Raw genomic sequence first — 16227 nt, forward strand, 5'->3', positions numbered from 1 at the left:
TTACAACTATATTACAAATATAATGCCATTATATAAATATACAAATATGTCCACGTCAAATTTATTTTTATGAATCTACAAGAATTCCATAATAACTATCCTCGTTAAATGATTTTTAAAGGTATTTGTATTTTGCTCTAAAAATGTACTGTACTTGAATATTTATAAAGAAAGATGAACGCTAAGGGGAGCTAACAATCATGATTTTAAACAAATAACGGCTTTAGACCAGAGTTTCCTTAAAATCACTATTTTCTCTAAGTAGATGATGTTCCAAATTGCATTTATGACAAGGAATTCTATTTTTTTTATTTCCACAAAATAATTTTACATATTTACATGGTAAAAAGCACATTTGGTATAGATATTTTGATATACTAGAACCCAACAGTCACAAATCTGTAAAATCTCAAAATTATTTACAACGTAAGTTATATTAAGCTGTGAATCAACACCACAGAAAGAAATCACTCTCAGAAAAAACACCATATGGGAATGCATGCTAATAGCACTGCAGACTTCAACCTGTCTGTTTGCATAGGCCAAACATCCAGTAAACTGATACTGAATGTATTTTGGGTGTAAACAAGCAAGAACCTTTGAAAAAAAATTTGCAAGCAATTTTATGGTTAGTTCATAGGGTACTTTTTCTCACACAGGAGGCATTTTCCACACTGAAACCTTGAATTAGGATGGTGTGAAAAAATGGAAACTAAAAGAAGCAATATATATTTTTCCTATACAAGTCCTAACACCAGGGATTAGGTTTTTCCTCAGCAAATGAGCCAAATAAAGCTTTCTCTTTTTAGTCACTGTCCCTCATTGCTGACATCATCTGTAGGATTTGGGAAGCCTGAGGCTCAGGATGAACTGATTGGAAAGGAGGAGCCATATTAGAATAACCCAAATGTCTTCAAAATATGCGGATGAGCTGATGAAAATCAGGAGAGGGAAAGGACCACAGAAAGATGAACTACCAGGCAGGAGTTGAGCCTCTTTCATTCAGACACAGTGGGACAACCTGGCAGAATTGATTGTTTCCTGATTGCTTATTTGTACCCTATGACTATCATTAAGTGTTGTACCTTAGAATTCTTGATGAACGGATCTTTCCTTTTATGTATACTGAGAGCATATGCACCAAGACAAATTCCTTGTGTGTCCAATCACACTTGGCCAATAAAGAATTCTATTCTATTTTATTCTATAAGTGTGTAAAGTAACCTTGTTTACTGAAGCCCTGAACAGGGTTCATTTATGGGTTTCTTATGTACTCCTTACTTCTTATTTAGAGAAGCTTAAGGAATGAATGAGGAAAAAAAGAAGATACATAAATAAGCAAAGTGATTCATTCAATTGGATAAATCAAGCCTTTCCAAGTCACCTTGAGGAGCTTTTTTAAATGTCCCTTGATGTGAAAGTGAGAATTATCACTATAAATAGATGAAGAAATGTATTTTCTTTTCAGTTAGGCCTTAGCTTGCCCATTTATAAAGAACAGGTAATAGTAAAGAGCATTCCTGCTGTAATTATCGCTTTCCTTAAGATAAAGCCATCACCATAATAAATTTCTTTATTGGCTTTTTACCCCATCTTTCTATCAGCTTGCCAATCAAGGCATTTTACGAGTCTTCGGAGAAGGGCGGGATATAAATGCAAATAAAAAAAAATAGTAACAAGAATATAAAATGTAGAGCAAACAATATGCTCAAGTCTTCTCTACAAGATGTTCCAACTCCTCTCTGTTGTTGCCTCTACTGCCAAATCGACCATGCCATTCTCTTCTCCAACTCTATTATTTAGCTCTTTGGGCATAAGAAAAAGATTGGATATGATGGAAATCAATTGTAAAGGTGAAAAGTCAAAGCTGTGAATGATTATGCCCTATGGAAGTCTCTTTAGGATGTTGCCTCCGATGTTCCTCAATGCTCCCAGTTTCAAAAAGGATGTTTGTCTTTGATATATGTGAACCTATGCTCCAAAACTTAGATTTTACTTTTTCATTCTTTCTCCATCACCAAGTCCTTAGTTATAAAGACAGATCTGCTTATTTATTGCCTTTTGTAGCATTTTTTTTATAATGGAGACCTGAATGTCCAATCAAATATATACTAGAATTTAGACCTCTCCACCAGCAGTTTTCACTTCCATGAAGGGAAGAGAAAAATCAATAAGGTATAGTGAAATTAGAAATTAAATGTGTTTGTTTTTTAGACTCATTTCTCAACAAGGGGGAGAACATGAAGGGCAGTTACAGTTATAGGAAAATAGAAAAAGAAAGGCATAACAAACTATTACATGAAAGGAGAAGAAGAATCAAGAGAGAAAAAGAGAAATAAAAGAGAAAGAAGTAATAGTAGTAGTAGTAGTAGTAGTAGTAGTAGTAGTAGTAGTAATAATAATAATAATAATAATAATAATAATAATAATAATAATAATAATAATAATAATAATAATAATAATAATATTTTAATTTGTATACCGCCCTTCTCCCTAAGGACTCAGGGTGGTGAACAGGCAAATAAAATACAAACAAAAACATACACCTTAATTAAAACAACCCTTAAAAAACTGATTCAAAATTAGCCAAAAAATTTAAAATAACCTTATACCCCATAAAAATTACAGAATTTAAAACCCACAATTAAAAATTAAAAATTTAGAATTTAAAATCAAGCCAATCCAGCCAAACGGAATAAATAAGTTTTAAGTTCGCGGCGAAAGGTCCCGAGGTCAGGTAGTTGTCGAAGCCCGGGGGGAAGCTCGTTCCACAGGGTAGGAGCCCCCACAGAGAAGGCCCTCCCCCTGGGGGCCGCCAGTCGACATTGTTTGGCTGATGGCACCCTGAGGAGTCCCTCTCTGTGGGAACGCACCGGACGCTGGGAGATAGAGGCCATTAGATAGAGTAAATTTAATACAAAATTAATATATAGTGTTTGAGATTTGCCTGACTATGTATTTGCTGTATTGTTGAACTACTCTTTGAAAAAAACCATAGCCAGTGAAGACTAAACTGGAAAGGGTAAGGCAGTTAAGAAAACACAAGAATTCTCTTAATTGAAATAGTATATCATAATAAATTCTTAGAAGACGAATAGCATTTCTGCTTCTCTCCCTCTTATACCAAAGAGCAATTTGACTTTATTCTTTCTCATGCTTCCTTGTTTTCTTGGACTAAGTTGTCTTCACATACCTTCTGCAAGGTCATCTCTGTACTTGTCCTTAGGCAGGCACAGATTCCTTACCACTGGAATACAGCATAGCTTTTCAGATGTCATACAAACCTATCAGTATGTGCAATTTGCTAAAGTCTATTCTCAACAAAAGCTTGAAACTGTTGCAAAGTTGAATGTACCTTTTTTCCATGAAACATGAAATCTCATTATAATGAGATTTTAGAATATCTCAGATTGCAAGACTGGCACAGCTACTGATCAGAGACTTTGGAAAATTACATCCAGTCACAGCAGTGAATAGTAGTTTGATCAAGCAACAGTTTGGTAGCTCTGTATGATTATCTATTAGATATAATTGTCGGCGGATTGCCATATCTTTTATACTGATTATCTCTCACTGTAGAATCAGTAATTTGGGGAAAAAATGTTTGCTAACATTCTCTAGTGCAGAAATAAAACTTTTGAGTCAGACTGCAAGGTGCCTTTATAATATTTGTTCTTGCCAACCATGACAGCAGATGTCTTATTTTTAACTGGTCATAAAATACAACCTTCAGTATTTCAGAGTCAACCACAGATGAGCTTTCATAAGCATGATTGCGGCGCTTATCATTTGACAGCAATTAAGCCTGCCACAACCTTCTAAGACAACAACTATGATTTTTGTGGTCCATTGATATATGCCTATACCATACATTAGTATATTATAAAGTAATAAAATTTAACTGTAGCTCGTACTTTTCTTCTGTATGTTTATATTCTGCAGACGTCTGATATTTTGTCTTGCTTCTGAAGACAATGATTACCCTGGTTGCCTTTTTCTCTATATTCTCCAATAAGATGAGAAGACAAACTGAGGGTCAACCCATACCAGGGTTTAATGGCGCAGCAAGCAGCAAGAGATATTCTTACAGGTTCCATATGTTTGAAATTCAATACCCAAATCAAATCAATCATCTTATGGAAAAAAAACCAAGAAATGTGCAACAAAATTTGCAGAATGCAAGCTACTCTGGAATTTTCATTTCTTAAACTTTAATGTTTTTAGTTGAAGGTATTCATGGGTTGAAAATGAGCTTCTAAGGGCAGCAAGAATACTATATCCTATATAACTAATGCTATTATTTAACACATTACTATGAACATAAAATGACTTCTATAGAAGTTACATATATTTTTAGACTGCCCATAGCATATTCATACTAAGGAGAGTAAGCAATAGTAATTAAGTGTTTAAAACTTTGATGCAGGGTGATTTATAGTGTATCTTTCGACTGAATTTTCAGTTTTACTTTATTTATTTTTGAAATTTACAAATGATGTATGCAAAACCAATTTCCTTAGAAGATGAATATCACTAATAACCTGATTGATCATAACCAGGTATACAAATTTTATAAAATCTTTTAACTTTTTGATATTTTTATGTTTTATAACATGCATGATATATTAGATCCCAATCCATTAGATCATTCTATTGTGGTTGGTTATTAGCAGCCAACAGCCTTCTTAAAAAAAAAATCAAACACCTTTTTATTTTCACTAACTTTAAAATAATGCTTTTGCAAAAGAGTTCCAATCCAGACAAAAGGGACGACACAAATTTTTGAAGCATCTTATACACACTTACAGAAACAATTAACAATATAATTTCAAGATCTATGTATCTAAACAATATATACAAGACATACCTTAGGAGGAAGAGGATCCAAATTGTTTTCAGAATCACTTTCTGAGGTAGAATCTGAAGAACTTTCCTCAGATGAGCTAGATTCTGAGTTGGGAGAACACTGCTCTTTCTGAGAATTTGCTTTATTTTTTTCTTTTCTTTTAGAATCTCTAATATAAAATAAATACAGATTAAAAACATTTATATGTATAATATTATGTAGCCTTGACAGAAATTATTTTCAGCAGCATTTCCCAGAAATTGTATCTTCAAAAATTAGTGTACACATAATATAAAATATTACTCTATAATTAATATTATACTCAATTATTAATAATTGATATTGTCAATTATAATATTTATTATAATATTACAATTATAAATATATATAAGAAGCATTGCTTGCTACAAATAGTATGCTCAATATAGAACTCAGGTATAAGAAGGTATTCTTGCCTCATGTGATTTCCTCCATCTATCACATACTGCAATATTCTCCTTTGTATTCTGGCACACTGCACTTACTTTGCAAAAACTACATAAAGTGAGCATCCTGTTCCAATTTTCATGCAAGACGAAACTAGCAATAATCACAATTTGACTAATTCAAATATCCTCACAAAGTATAATTATCATAGATTTTGTGTGAAAAAATAATTCTGGCATACAACACACCCACAAGACATTTCAGAAATGAAATAAAATATGTGGATCCATATCATATATACAATCAAAATATATAAATTGCATGTAATTTGGATGTATAAATTATATACTTGTATTATCTTTTTAAATGTTTATTAATCTATAAGCCACCCAGAATCGCTGTAAGTGTGAGATGGATGGGATAGAAATTTAATTAAAAATATATATTTCTGAAATAAATGGGTCTAAATTGAAATGGCTACTACATTTCAATAAATTAATTGTATTGTACAATATGTTTGATTGTTAGAACAAAAGCTAAATATTGTCATAATCATTTTGAGGATTTTAGAGAAAGTATATAATAATATTATCTTAGGAACCATAATAATTTTAATATAATATAATATAACAACAGAATTGGAAGGGACCTTGGAGGCCTTCTAGTCCAACCCCCTGCCCAGGCAGGAAACCTTACACCCTCTCAGTCAGATGGTTATCTAACATTTTCTTAATAAACTATGTTATTAAAGTTATACTTTTAACTGTTATATTTTTAATTTGATTTATTGTATGTCCAAAAATTTATAAAAATATTTATAAATATTATTAATAGATTTAAAATATTACATTTATATGCCACCCATCTCCCAATAACAGGTGGCTCTGATCATAACCAATAATATAAAAGTAAAGTTTTAATCCTGATAAAAGCATTCAAGAAAATAAATAAATACAAAAAAACAGCACAAAAAAGAACAATGGCAATACTGTATTAATAGTATATTACATTATAGTATTCACTTGTGAAATATTAACAACCAGTAAAAAAAATTAAAAATAAAACCATAATATTCCATATGAGAAGTGTCTATTTGAGCAATATATCCATACCTTTCACTTCTATTCTCCACCTCTGTCTTCGTGAGACAGCTTTAATTCCAAATATGATTCATCAAAACTCACTATTAATTTAGTGAAATGAAATACTTTTCAAAAAATCCAATTTCAAATTTGAAGCTATGATTTTTCAGGACAAACTTATTTTATTACTTAGGTTTTTTTTATAGACAAATCTTTATTTATCTTACTATTTAAGAGTTTCATGTGTTTAATCTAATGAAAAAAATTTACTGGTAACTAGCTTTTTAACTTTGCAGTGATGAAAAGCCTGTATTAATTTAACCTACAGATTTCATTTGTTCTGAACAGGAAAAACAATATAAATCACTTTTAAAATCATTAAATCCTGACTTAAATTAATAAAGTCATAATTAGGGCATTATGCTGTGTTTGTTATGGAAGTGGCAGGGCGAGCTGCTTTAATTACTGTCTGTAATAAAAGGAGCACAGTGCATACTGAGCCACAATCAGCTCTGTCAGCCACGACTGAGCTGAGCTGCAAACTCATCAATGCATTGGCGGCAGGCTACAGAGTAAAAGGGCCATCATGTCCACTGAGGCCACTTGCTGACAGAAGTGGAAGAAACAGATTCAGACAATCCAAGGTATTAGCCCCAATTACTTAAATTCTTAATGGCATTTTAATACACATTAACTCTATTAGTAACAGGCAATCTTTAAAAGACCTTTCCCTTAAGCAGCTTCTGACCGTCTCTCTTCACAGCCCTTGCCTCCAATATCTGAATCATAATCCTTTTAATCTAACATTATTTAGGGAAAAATCAATTGCCTTAGTTACCTAATGGCAAGATATAGAACTTTATCCTTCACAAAATTACTATATAAGGTAACTAAGTGTTTCACAAAGTGGCAGGCTAACTGTATAGCCTCCCAAGGTTATGTTAATATGGTCTGCTCACCTAAATATATAAAAAGGTTTGCTCAACTTACACGTAACTATATCATCTGAAATTACAGAAATGGACAATATTTTTTTCCAAAGTGAATGTCTCTATGAAGGTAGTGAAATATAAAAGGCTGTGTAATTTTAACATTGTGATCTAGCATAAACAAGTACATAGATACCTTTCTGAAACTGTTGTTCTTTTTCTTGGAATTCCTCTTTCAGACTTTGGTTTCCTATCATTCTCATCTTCAGTAGAAGAACTTGAGCTACTTTCTGTGCTGGTATCGCCTTGCCCTTCTTTCTTTCCTTCCTCAGATTCAGATTCATTTTCTAGTTGTATGCATGAACAATTCAGGTGAGTAGCTTCTAACACTACCTACCAATGATGTTTAAGCATTTTTATACAATCTTATCATAAAACAGTGACATAAAAATGTTGCTTTCACAGTTTTTAAACATTGTATTTTTGAAATCTAGCTTAGTTTTTGACCATAACATGTTTGCAGGATGATGGAAAAGGAAAGAAATCAGACATGACCTACATGTCCTCTATCCTTACTTTCCTGCTCTAACATAGTGTCATCTTCAGAACTTAAGTATTTAATCTATTCTTGCACACACATCCAGTGATGACAATTTAATCAGGAATTTAAACAAGTTATTCAGTTTCTAATCGGCTGGAAAGTGTTTCTAATATTTAACTTGAAGGTACGCTTTTCCAGTTTCAGTCCACTGCTTCTAGTCATTATCCTTAATAATCTTTAGCAATTTTTCTCTTGTTTCCCAGTGTTCAGAGGACTAGCTCCAAAGGATTTGAAAATGTGTCCTTTCTATATTTATACATGTGTCTATATTTACTTACTTGTATTTCAATAATTTCATTAAATTAAAAAGATAGATGGGAAGACCCAGTGCAGATATAAAATTGTAGATATATTCAGAATGAAGGTGTGAGAAAAAGAAAATGAAAGCATTTTGACATATTAGTAACAAAACATTCATTCATTATTTCAATCTATATCTATCTTAAATTCATGACTGACTAGCAGTAAAATTGAAATAATAACTATTTTATTATTGAAGCAAATAGACATAGCACATTAGCAATAATTAGAATCTAAAACGTATCTTACTATGTAAACAGTATTCAGAAAGTAAGAAATATTGAAAGAAATATGTGCCCTGGCAATTTATCCTTTTTATTGTCTATATACCAAATAACAGACTACAGACTTCAGAGATTAATCTTCAAACTTCAGCGCTTGGATTTCATAATTGCTATTGGTTTTGGTTAGTTTTTCTTTTTCTGTTTTAAAGGAGACCCAAAACTTAGGATTCCAGCATCACAATGTGAAAATGAAACTACGGATATTTGAGATTATTTAAAATTTAAGCACATACCACCTTCTACTTTTAAAAAAATCTTAAAGTGGTTTATAGAGTACCTGTAATGAAATTGCCTAAAACATGTGGCTGTATGTATAATTATATACAAGCAATAATTTTATTTATTTTTGAATATATGAAATAAAGATGTGATTAAAATAAACAAAAGAGTGTAAAAATGTTGGGTTCATTTATATATCTTACAACAACTACTTGACACGACTTCTACCATTACCTATAAACTGGAATCATTCACCTTAATATAACTGGATGATATGGAGTGATACTGATAGTGTTAAGAGTACTGCTTTTAGGTTCAAAGCTCCACATCCCCAAGTACCCCCATCTTTTTTTTAAAAAGCCCCTTCCCCCACAACACACAGCTACAATGGCACATTTTTGTTTTTTAAAAGACTTCAGCTGCTGCTTTAGATGGCATCTTCATATACTAAAAGGCTTCTATGAAGCTCTATATAATGGCAAAGGTAAGAAAGAAATGGCATCAGTAAAGTAATGAGAAAATAAATTGTATGCAGGAGAAGAAATTGGAAAGGAGGAGAAAGAAAGTGCCCTGGGAGAGAAGAAATGAGTAGGACAAAAGCTGGGAGTGGGCTGAGGCAGAGCTTGCAGGAGAACATACCACTCTCACTACTGCTAGAAGAATCGTCACTTTCTTCATTAGTGTCCTCTTCCTCCTCTTCTTCATCAGACTCAGGATAAAATTTTTCAATGGTTTCTTTTATTGCCTTTCCTTGTAGATAAGTTTGTTCTTTTGCCTATTCAAATAAGTGGACAGGTTTATACAGCTGGAGTAGAAATATTTATACTTATCCACACTTTACAGATCTCTTTTGGGTCCTTGTATATATATATTACTCTGTGTGTGTAAATATATATACACACACACACACACCCCACACAAACATACATATATACACACACATACAAGTAATGTGAACCCCCTAAATTTGGAGTAAAAATATGGGCATTTTTACTTAATCCTCTACTACTATTTATTACTAGAATAATAGTATTTATTGGAAAACAATAATGTCATTAGATTTATAGGCCATTTTACAATAAGGAATGCTTAAAAACACACTCTTCAACATCAAAACCTTTTTAAAATAAACCACATTATCTACTTTTTTGTAAGTCCCTGAAAATACTATTTTGCATTTTGATAACATTAAAAATAACAGTAACAATGGCAGTAAAGATCATGCAACATATATCCTTCTCTACATTCCTACTCCCAGAATCATTTTCGTTTTGTTTTGATGAATTGAGGGAAGAAACTAAACAGAAGTTTTTAGGAAGTGCAGTGAATAACATTTATCAGCAATAGTTGCAATTATCTAGGAATAGCCATTATGGTTTATTAATCTGAAAACACCTTGCCAATTAATTTGGGAAAGCTGAATTGGTTTGAGTAATTAATCATGAGCAAGTGAAGTTGGAAAAAAACATAGGATATCAGACAGAACATACTGAACATCAGAAGAGTAATGCAGAGAATTTCAAAATAATTATTTGGAGCAGAAGCCTTATTTTGCAATTTTGTTTATTAAAATACACCTGAAACCTGAAAAACATATAGTTAGATAGATTTACAGTTCCTTGTTTCCAAAAGTATAAAATGCTATTTTGAAAAGTTAACATACCAATCCAACTTCTTCTACATTTCTCACTGAAGGGTCAGGTGCAATTTCTGGCCAATTAGACAACTCCAGATAGCCAGAGGCTTTCATGTTCAGAGTATGAGACAAAGTACCAAGTTGGAAGTGCTCCCTATCTATTTGAGGGTGGGAAATATGAAAAATATACACATGAGCTCTGTATCATAAAGAGCAATCTTAATCAAGAGTAAAGGTAATTGGTATTACATTACTTTAAATGTCATGGAATAAATATAAACAAGAAGCTCTTTATAGGTCAAAAAACTGATTCCAGTCCATAGATTACAATAATCTCCCCCATAATGGTCAATAAAAAAGCTAATCAGTCAGTGTATTTAAAGGTGTTGATCTGAAATGTAGCTTCTCTAAAAATTACTTTACTGTGAATATTAAGAATGACAGCACAGTTAAATAAACCATATACATGTCTTGGCACAAACACATCCAGAATGCTAATAGTTTTCTTTCAGAAGGAGTGCTGCTTTAAGGACTTAAAGTAAGATTAATATAGGATAGTGTGTGAAAATTTAGAAAGCAGATAATGGAAATGACAAAAGTACTAATTATCATTATGATTTTTAGAATTAGTTAAAAAGCAATGGAGAAAGTACCACATGACATCCTTCTCTATGCAACAATTTAGAAGAATAACATCAGTAATCCTGATACGCTAACAAAAGTGAATATGGGACTCTAATTTCATGTTGCTATATCAGAAGTATAATGAATACTCTCCAAAGTAAAGTTAGAGATCTTCTTAAACTGCTAAAGATACTTTCTACACAGACTGCGCTTAGCACAAATTATGATTATTTTTCCAGAAACTTATACCATATATGAAAACAAATTTAAACCATATCCGATTTCCGTTTTTTAATTACATTTCACAATAGCAAACAATGTACAATTCTGACTGCTTTCTTAAATTCTGAACGCTGAAATCATATTGTTTATATACTATTTTTTAAGCTGACCACTTGGTTATTTAAATATATAGAACTAGATAAAACAGATGCATGTCTCTATCTAACATTAGACAGAAAATTTAGCTAGCATACCTTTAAAAGGTGACTCAAGTAGTGGGGCAGGCTTTTGTACCAGAAATATTTTTTTGGCATATTTGTTTAAAGCTCCACTCTTGTCGTTTGGAACAATAAGCTGCCTAATAAATCTTGTTCGGTCTCTGATGTCGTAGCTTTGATCATACTTGCCGAGATTTAATATGTACTGGGTAAGCAATTTTGTCTGTGAAAAACAGGACAAGAAGAAAATACAAGTTATTTATGATTATTGATAACTCTGGATAAACATATTTAAAAAGGTAATAAAAATGAATGGTTATGTCAAACAAATGTTGTTCCATAGGGAATATGCATTTCGAAAGCAGTAAATGGAATTTTGAAGCCAAAGCACATGTCCTCTTCTGCGTAGGGGAGGTGAATGCTGAGTACTGAGAAGCAGCCATGTGCTAGATTATTAAACTGCTGAAGTGGAAAGAAAGGCATCATTAAAAAAATAATCATATATGGCAAACCCGCTGAAGGGCCTACGTGAGAATAATGAATGTGGAAATACAACTAAAAACATGGCACTCAAAACTTAATCGGAAAAATATGCAGGACATCAAAACATCAGAGGGTATTAGGAGGCTGGCAAACTGCTTCTGCTGAGGTGTGTTTTATGAAGAGATACTGTCCCTGGCACAAGCCGTCTCTGCACTCTGACTGCACTCAGTTACTTTACTCTGAATTATGACCCATTAAAGCAGACACATGAATCACTGAACTGGATTACTGCAAATTATTTGCAGTGCATTTAGCTGTTACTTTTTCATAAAAGCAAGCTGCTGATGCCCTCTAAAAACCAGGATAAAAGACTTCTTCCATTTTTCCTCTCACAGCTTAAAGCCTCGGGTAATATTGGTCATTTATATACGTAAAAGCAAATTATATTACCTCAGCTTTTTACAACATAACCACATCCTTAAATTTCATATAGAAATATTAATTACTAAAATTATTCAATGCATACTGCTTAATTTTTGCATTATAAAAAGCATTGGAAATGCACAAATAGTTTGCATAAATTGTATATTTGGTTTGGCAGATATCTACAAAACACAATTGATAACAATATAAAAATACATCATTTAAACACAAAATATAGGAAGTATTATATTTATTCTGCTTGTAATAAGCTATGTACATTACTTGATCTGAACATCATTTCAACAGTCACACCTTTGCATGGCACAGAATTATATTCTGATGAATAAAAGTATTATTTCTCAAAAAAGAAATTAGGAAAGCACAATGTATTTATATGAATGCATGACATTCATATAATGTATTTATTTGACATAAAACTTCTACTGTTTTGGTACTCTGTAATTATTCCTGAAATGTTACATTTTAAGCAGTACACTTCAACAAATGCAGTAGATAATAAATTCCCCAGTCAAGATTGATTTGTTTTAACTACCAAATAGTATTAAAAGAGACCAAAGAGATATTTATTTAGCTGTTAGTTGTTAAGGAATCCTAATATTTAATATTCCTGGTAATTTGGTAAATTCTCTAGTAATTTCGATGCTTGTTAGTATTGGAATACTAACAGTAAATCAAGTCTACTACGTCTGCTCTGACTGCCAGCTCCACGGATTGTCAGACTGAATTGGGAACCATTTTTAAAATTTTTGATCTTCTTTCATTCATTTTCATTCTCACTAAAAAGATATAGCTAGACCACTTAATTGGAAACATGCATATTTGAAAACAGAAGTGTGAAACTTCAATAGTTTGAAGTTTACCACACTGTATAAACCCATCTAATTCTCAAGTTTAAAGTATTTGATAATAGTGGCCATTTTCAATCTCTGGGTTAATTTTTAAATGATTATCATGAATAGTTATATTGAGCTGAGTTGACTATTATAATTAAGAAAGTTGGATCTGAATAGTACTTCGGTGAGAGATTATCAAGTAATTCCAGGGTTTTAGGCTATTGGAAAATAAAAAAATAATCCTTGGAAAAGGCAATGGCATCCACATAATCACCGTAAATCAAGGTCAACTCAAGGGAGTTTCACCTTACTACTGATATTCAACTGACTCAGTTACATTCAAACTTAGTAAAAGGGGAATGTGGCTCAACTGCTGAAACAATGCTTTTAAAACAAATTTGAAGAAAATGATTTGTGGTTCTGTTTAAATAGCACCTTTCACCGAATCAGCATGCAGCTCATTTACTTAAATATTGTTTTCTACTACTATCCAAACAAGTCTGTCTCAATTTTGTATGCAGCGCATGGCATAAAAGCAGTAAGACAATACAGGCTGGTATTACCAACTAGCCTGCATTTGCTGCTACTGCAAAGACAATTCAAAATAATACCAGCTACATAAAGTAACATTATTACTGGCCTTCACATACAATTATTACAAGGGTTTATAAGTAACTGCCTCTTGACAATTTTATTCAACACACAGGTGATAAGGCCAGAAAGAAAGCAGTTGCAAATAATTAAGAAATTATCTCCCTGTAAATGTCCCTATCCTGTGCAGGAGGAAATGTGGTGCTAGTTAGGACAAATGAAATAACGAAGAAACATCCACCTGTCTAATTACCTTACTAAGAACTTGAGAAATAATAAATTCTGTCAGTTCAGCCATAAAAACATTTAGAAGGCTAAGGAATGCTGATAAAGCTGGGAGAAGATATTAGGAACGAAGCACAGATTTTGGGAACCAAGGACAGTTGAAGATTCATTCACAGAATACCTTCTTTGCTCATTCAATGGACCACTGTTTTTGTAACTCCACTCTATCACCTCAGAGAAATTATATCTGACCTTACTATCACATAAAATACTATTATATCCAATCATATTCTATCAACTGTATATACTAATTTGCATACATCTAGATACTGGAATGGTCTTTTAGCTGTTCTCAGTTACTGTCATAAACAATCTATGCTTCAAAAGAAGCTGTGTGATTTTTTTTATTTGAAAAGAGCCCTTAGAAAAATTTGTGAGAGAAGCTTCTCCTATAACTTGGTGTCAGCAATGAAATATCCAGAGGAAATACCACAGAGGTGGTGCCAATCAGTTCTGCACCAAGCATCATGCATTCTTCCACTAAAGTATAAATTGGTCATGTGTATGGTTCCCTGCCTAACAAGGGTTTGAGCTTTGTCAATGTCCTCACTGTATGAGCATACATGAAACTCTGTCATGGAAAACACTGGATCCAGGAAATGCTGAGTGGACTCTATTTTGTGCCTAAAGCAGGACAAGTTCTGGAAGTGAGGCCTGCAATGGAGGACACCCTGAGAAACAGCTGAGACAGAAAACAACCCCCCCAGGCTGAGAACTGTCCATACTTTAGGGCCTCAGGCATTGTCAAGGTTAGGGATAGAATAGAATAGAATAGAATAGAATAGAATAGAATAGAATAGAATAGAATAGAATAGAATAGAATAGAATTTTTATTGGCCAAGTGTGATTGGACACACAAGGAATTTGTCTTGGTGCATATGCTCTCAGTGTACATAAAAGAAAAGATGCCTTCATCAAGGTACAACATTTACAAAACAAATGATGGTCATAGGGTACAATTTAACACTTAATGATACAACACTTAATGATAAGCATAGGGTACAAATAAGCAATCAGGAACAATCAATATCAATATAAATCATAAGGATTACCAGCAACGAAGTTACAGTCATACAGTCATATGTGGAAAGAGATTGGCTATGGGAATTCTAACTGAGCTCATGACAGTTATTTGTGGTTCTTTGGCCAATAAACAGCATACCAGTGGTGAAATCCAATTTTTTTTACTACCGATTCTGTGGACGTGGCTTGGTTGGCGTGGTATGGCTTGGTGGGCGTAGCAGGGGAAGGATACTGCAAAATCTCCATTTTCACCCCACTCCAGGGGAAGGATATTGCAAAATTCCCATTCCCACCCCACTCTGGGGCCAGCCAGAGGTGCTATTTGCCAGTTCTCTGAACTGCTCAAAATTTCCGCTACCGGTTCTCCAGAACCTGTCAGAATCTGTTGGATTTCACCCCTGCAGCATACCTATACAAAATCTTTTGGCAAGACGCAGACAAGAGTCCCAGGGAGGTGTGAAGAACCTTTGATCACAAAGTTACAATAAATCTACTTCTTCGAAAGTTTCATTGTATTGTTTTCATTATTCATTTATGTGCATTTTTAGAGGAGACACTATCATAGCTGAGGAAAAATGTAATTCTGATGTTGTAACTGTACAACTGATGTTGTAACTGTAATTCTGATATTAGAACAGCTAAGGGGCCAATTTTGCTAGCAATGAGTAGGTACTTTTTTAGTACTGCAAACTAAATTGGTCCTTTTTGTTTCTGTCTGTCCAGAACATGCCAGAAACCAGTGCAAATTACTCTCTTTTACTGATTTCTTCCTTTCTGAAAACCTGTCCAAAAAAGGAAACCCCTTTTTTTTTGTTTCTTCTTGAATCCTTGAGGATATACTGGGTCCTCTAACTGTTGTTCATTCCAACTTTCTAAACCAGAGTATTAGATATGAACCATCATCAATGTTACTGACACAAGTGAAGGACTTTTGGTTATTTGGTAATGTTTGGCATTTAAATAGAAATTTATCCAATGCCTTGAGACATTTGCAGAAATTTATCTTAGCAAGGATTCAGTTTTGAACTCATGGATTTCAGTTTTAAAATGCACTTATCAAGGTAGGCTTAATACAAACCCAGGTTTTTGCTTTAGATTATATGTTTCTGAATATTAAAGTGATGACTATAGGCTTTAATTTTATGATTTCCAAAGTGTAAAAGAAAAACTTAACATTCTAA

General features: G+C 32.9%; 1 protein-coding gene across 3 annotated transcripts in view; it reads right to left on the reverse strand.

Annotated features, from left to right (window-relative positions):
* The window catches only part of AP3B1 (adaptor related protein complex 3 subunit beta 1), a 184193-nt gene that overhangs the window by 80705 nt on the left and 87261 nt on the right, over nt 1-16227 (reverse strand). For all 3 annotated transcript variants that reach the window (XM_058169359.1, XM_058169358.1, XM_058169356.1), the window contains 5 exons: nt 11424-11610; nt 10351-10481; nt 9327-9462; nt 7480-7630; nt 4868-5015 (listed from right to left, as the gene is read on the reverse strand). In XM_058169359.1, the coding sequence (XP_058025342.1) occupies nt 4868-5015; nt 7480-7630; nt 9327-9462; nt 10351-10481; nt 11424-11610 (753 nt within the window). The remainder of the gene's footprint in view (nt 1-4867; nt 5016-7479; nt 7631-9326; nt 9463-10350; nt 10482-11423; nt 11611-16227) is intronic.

The sequence above is a fragment of the Ahaetulla prasina genome, chromosome 2 (genome assembly GCF_028640845.1).
Source record: "Ahaetulla prasina isolate Xishuangbanna chromosome 2, ASM2864084v1, whole genome shotgun sequence".
NCBI classification, from domain to species: domain Eukaryota; kingdom Metazoa; phylum Chordata; class Lepidosauria; order Squamata; family Colubridae; genus Ahaetulla; species Ahaetulla prasina.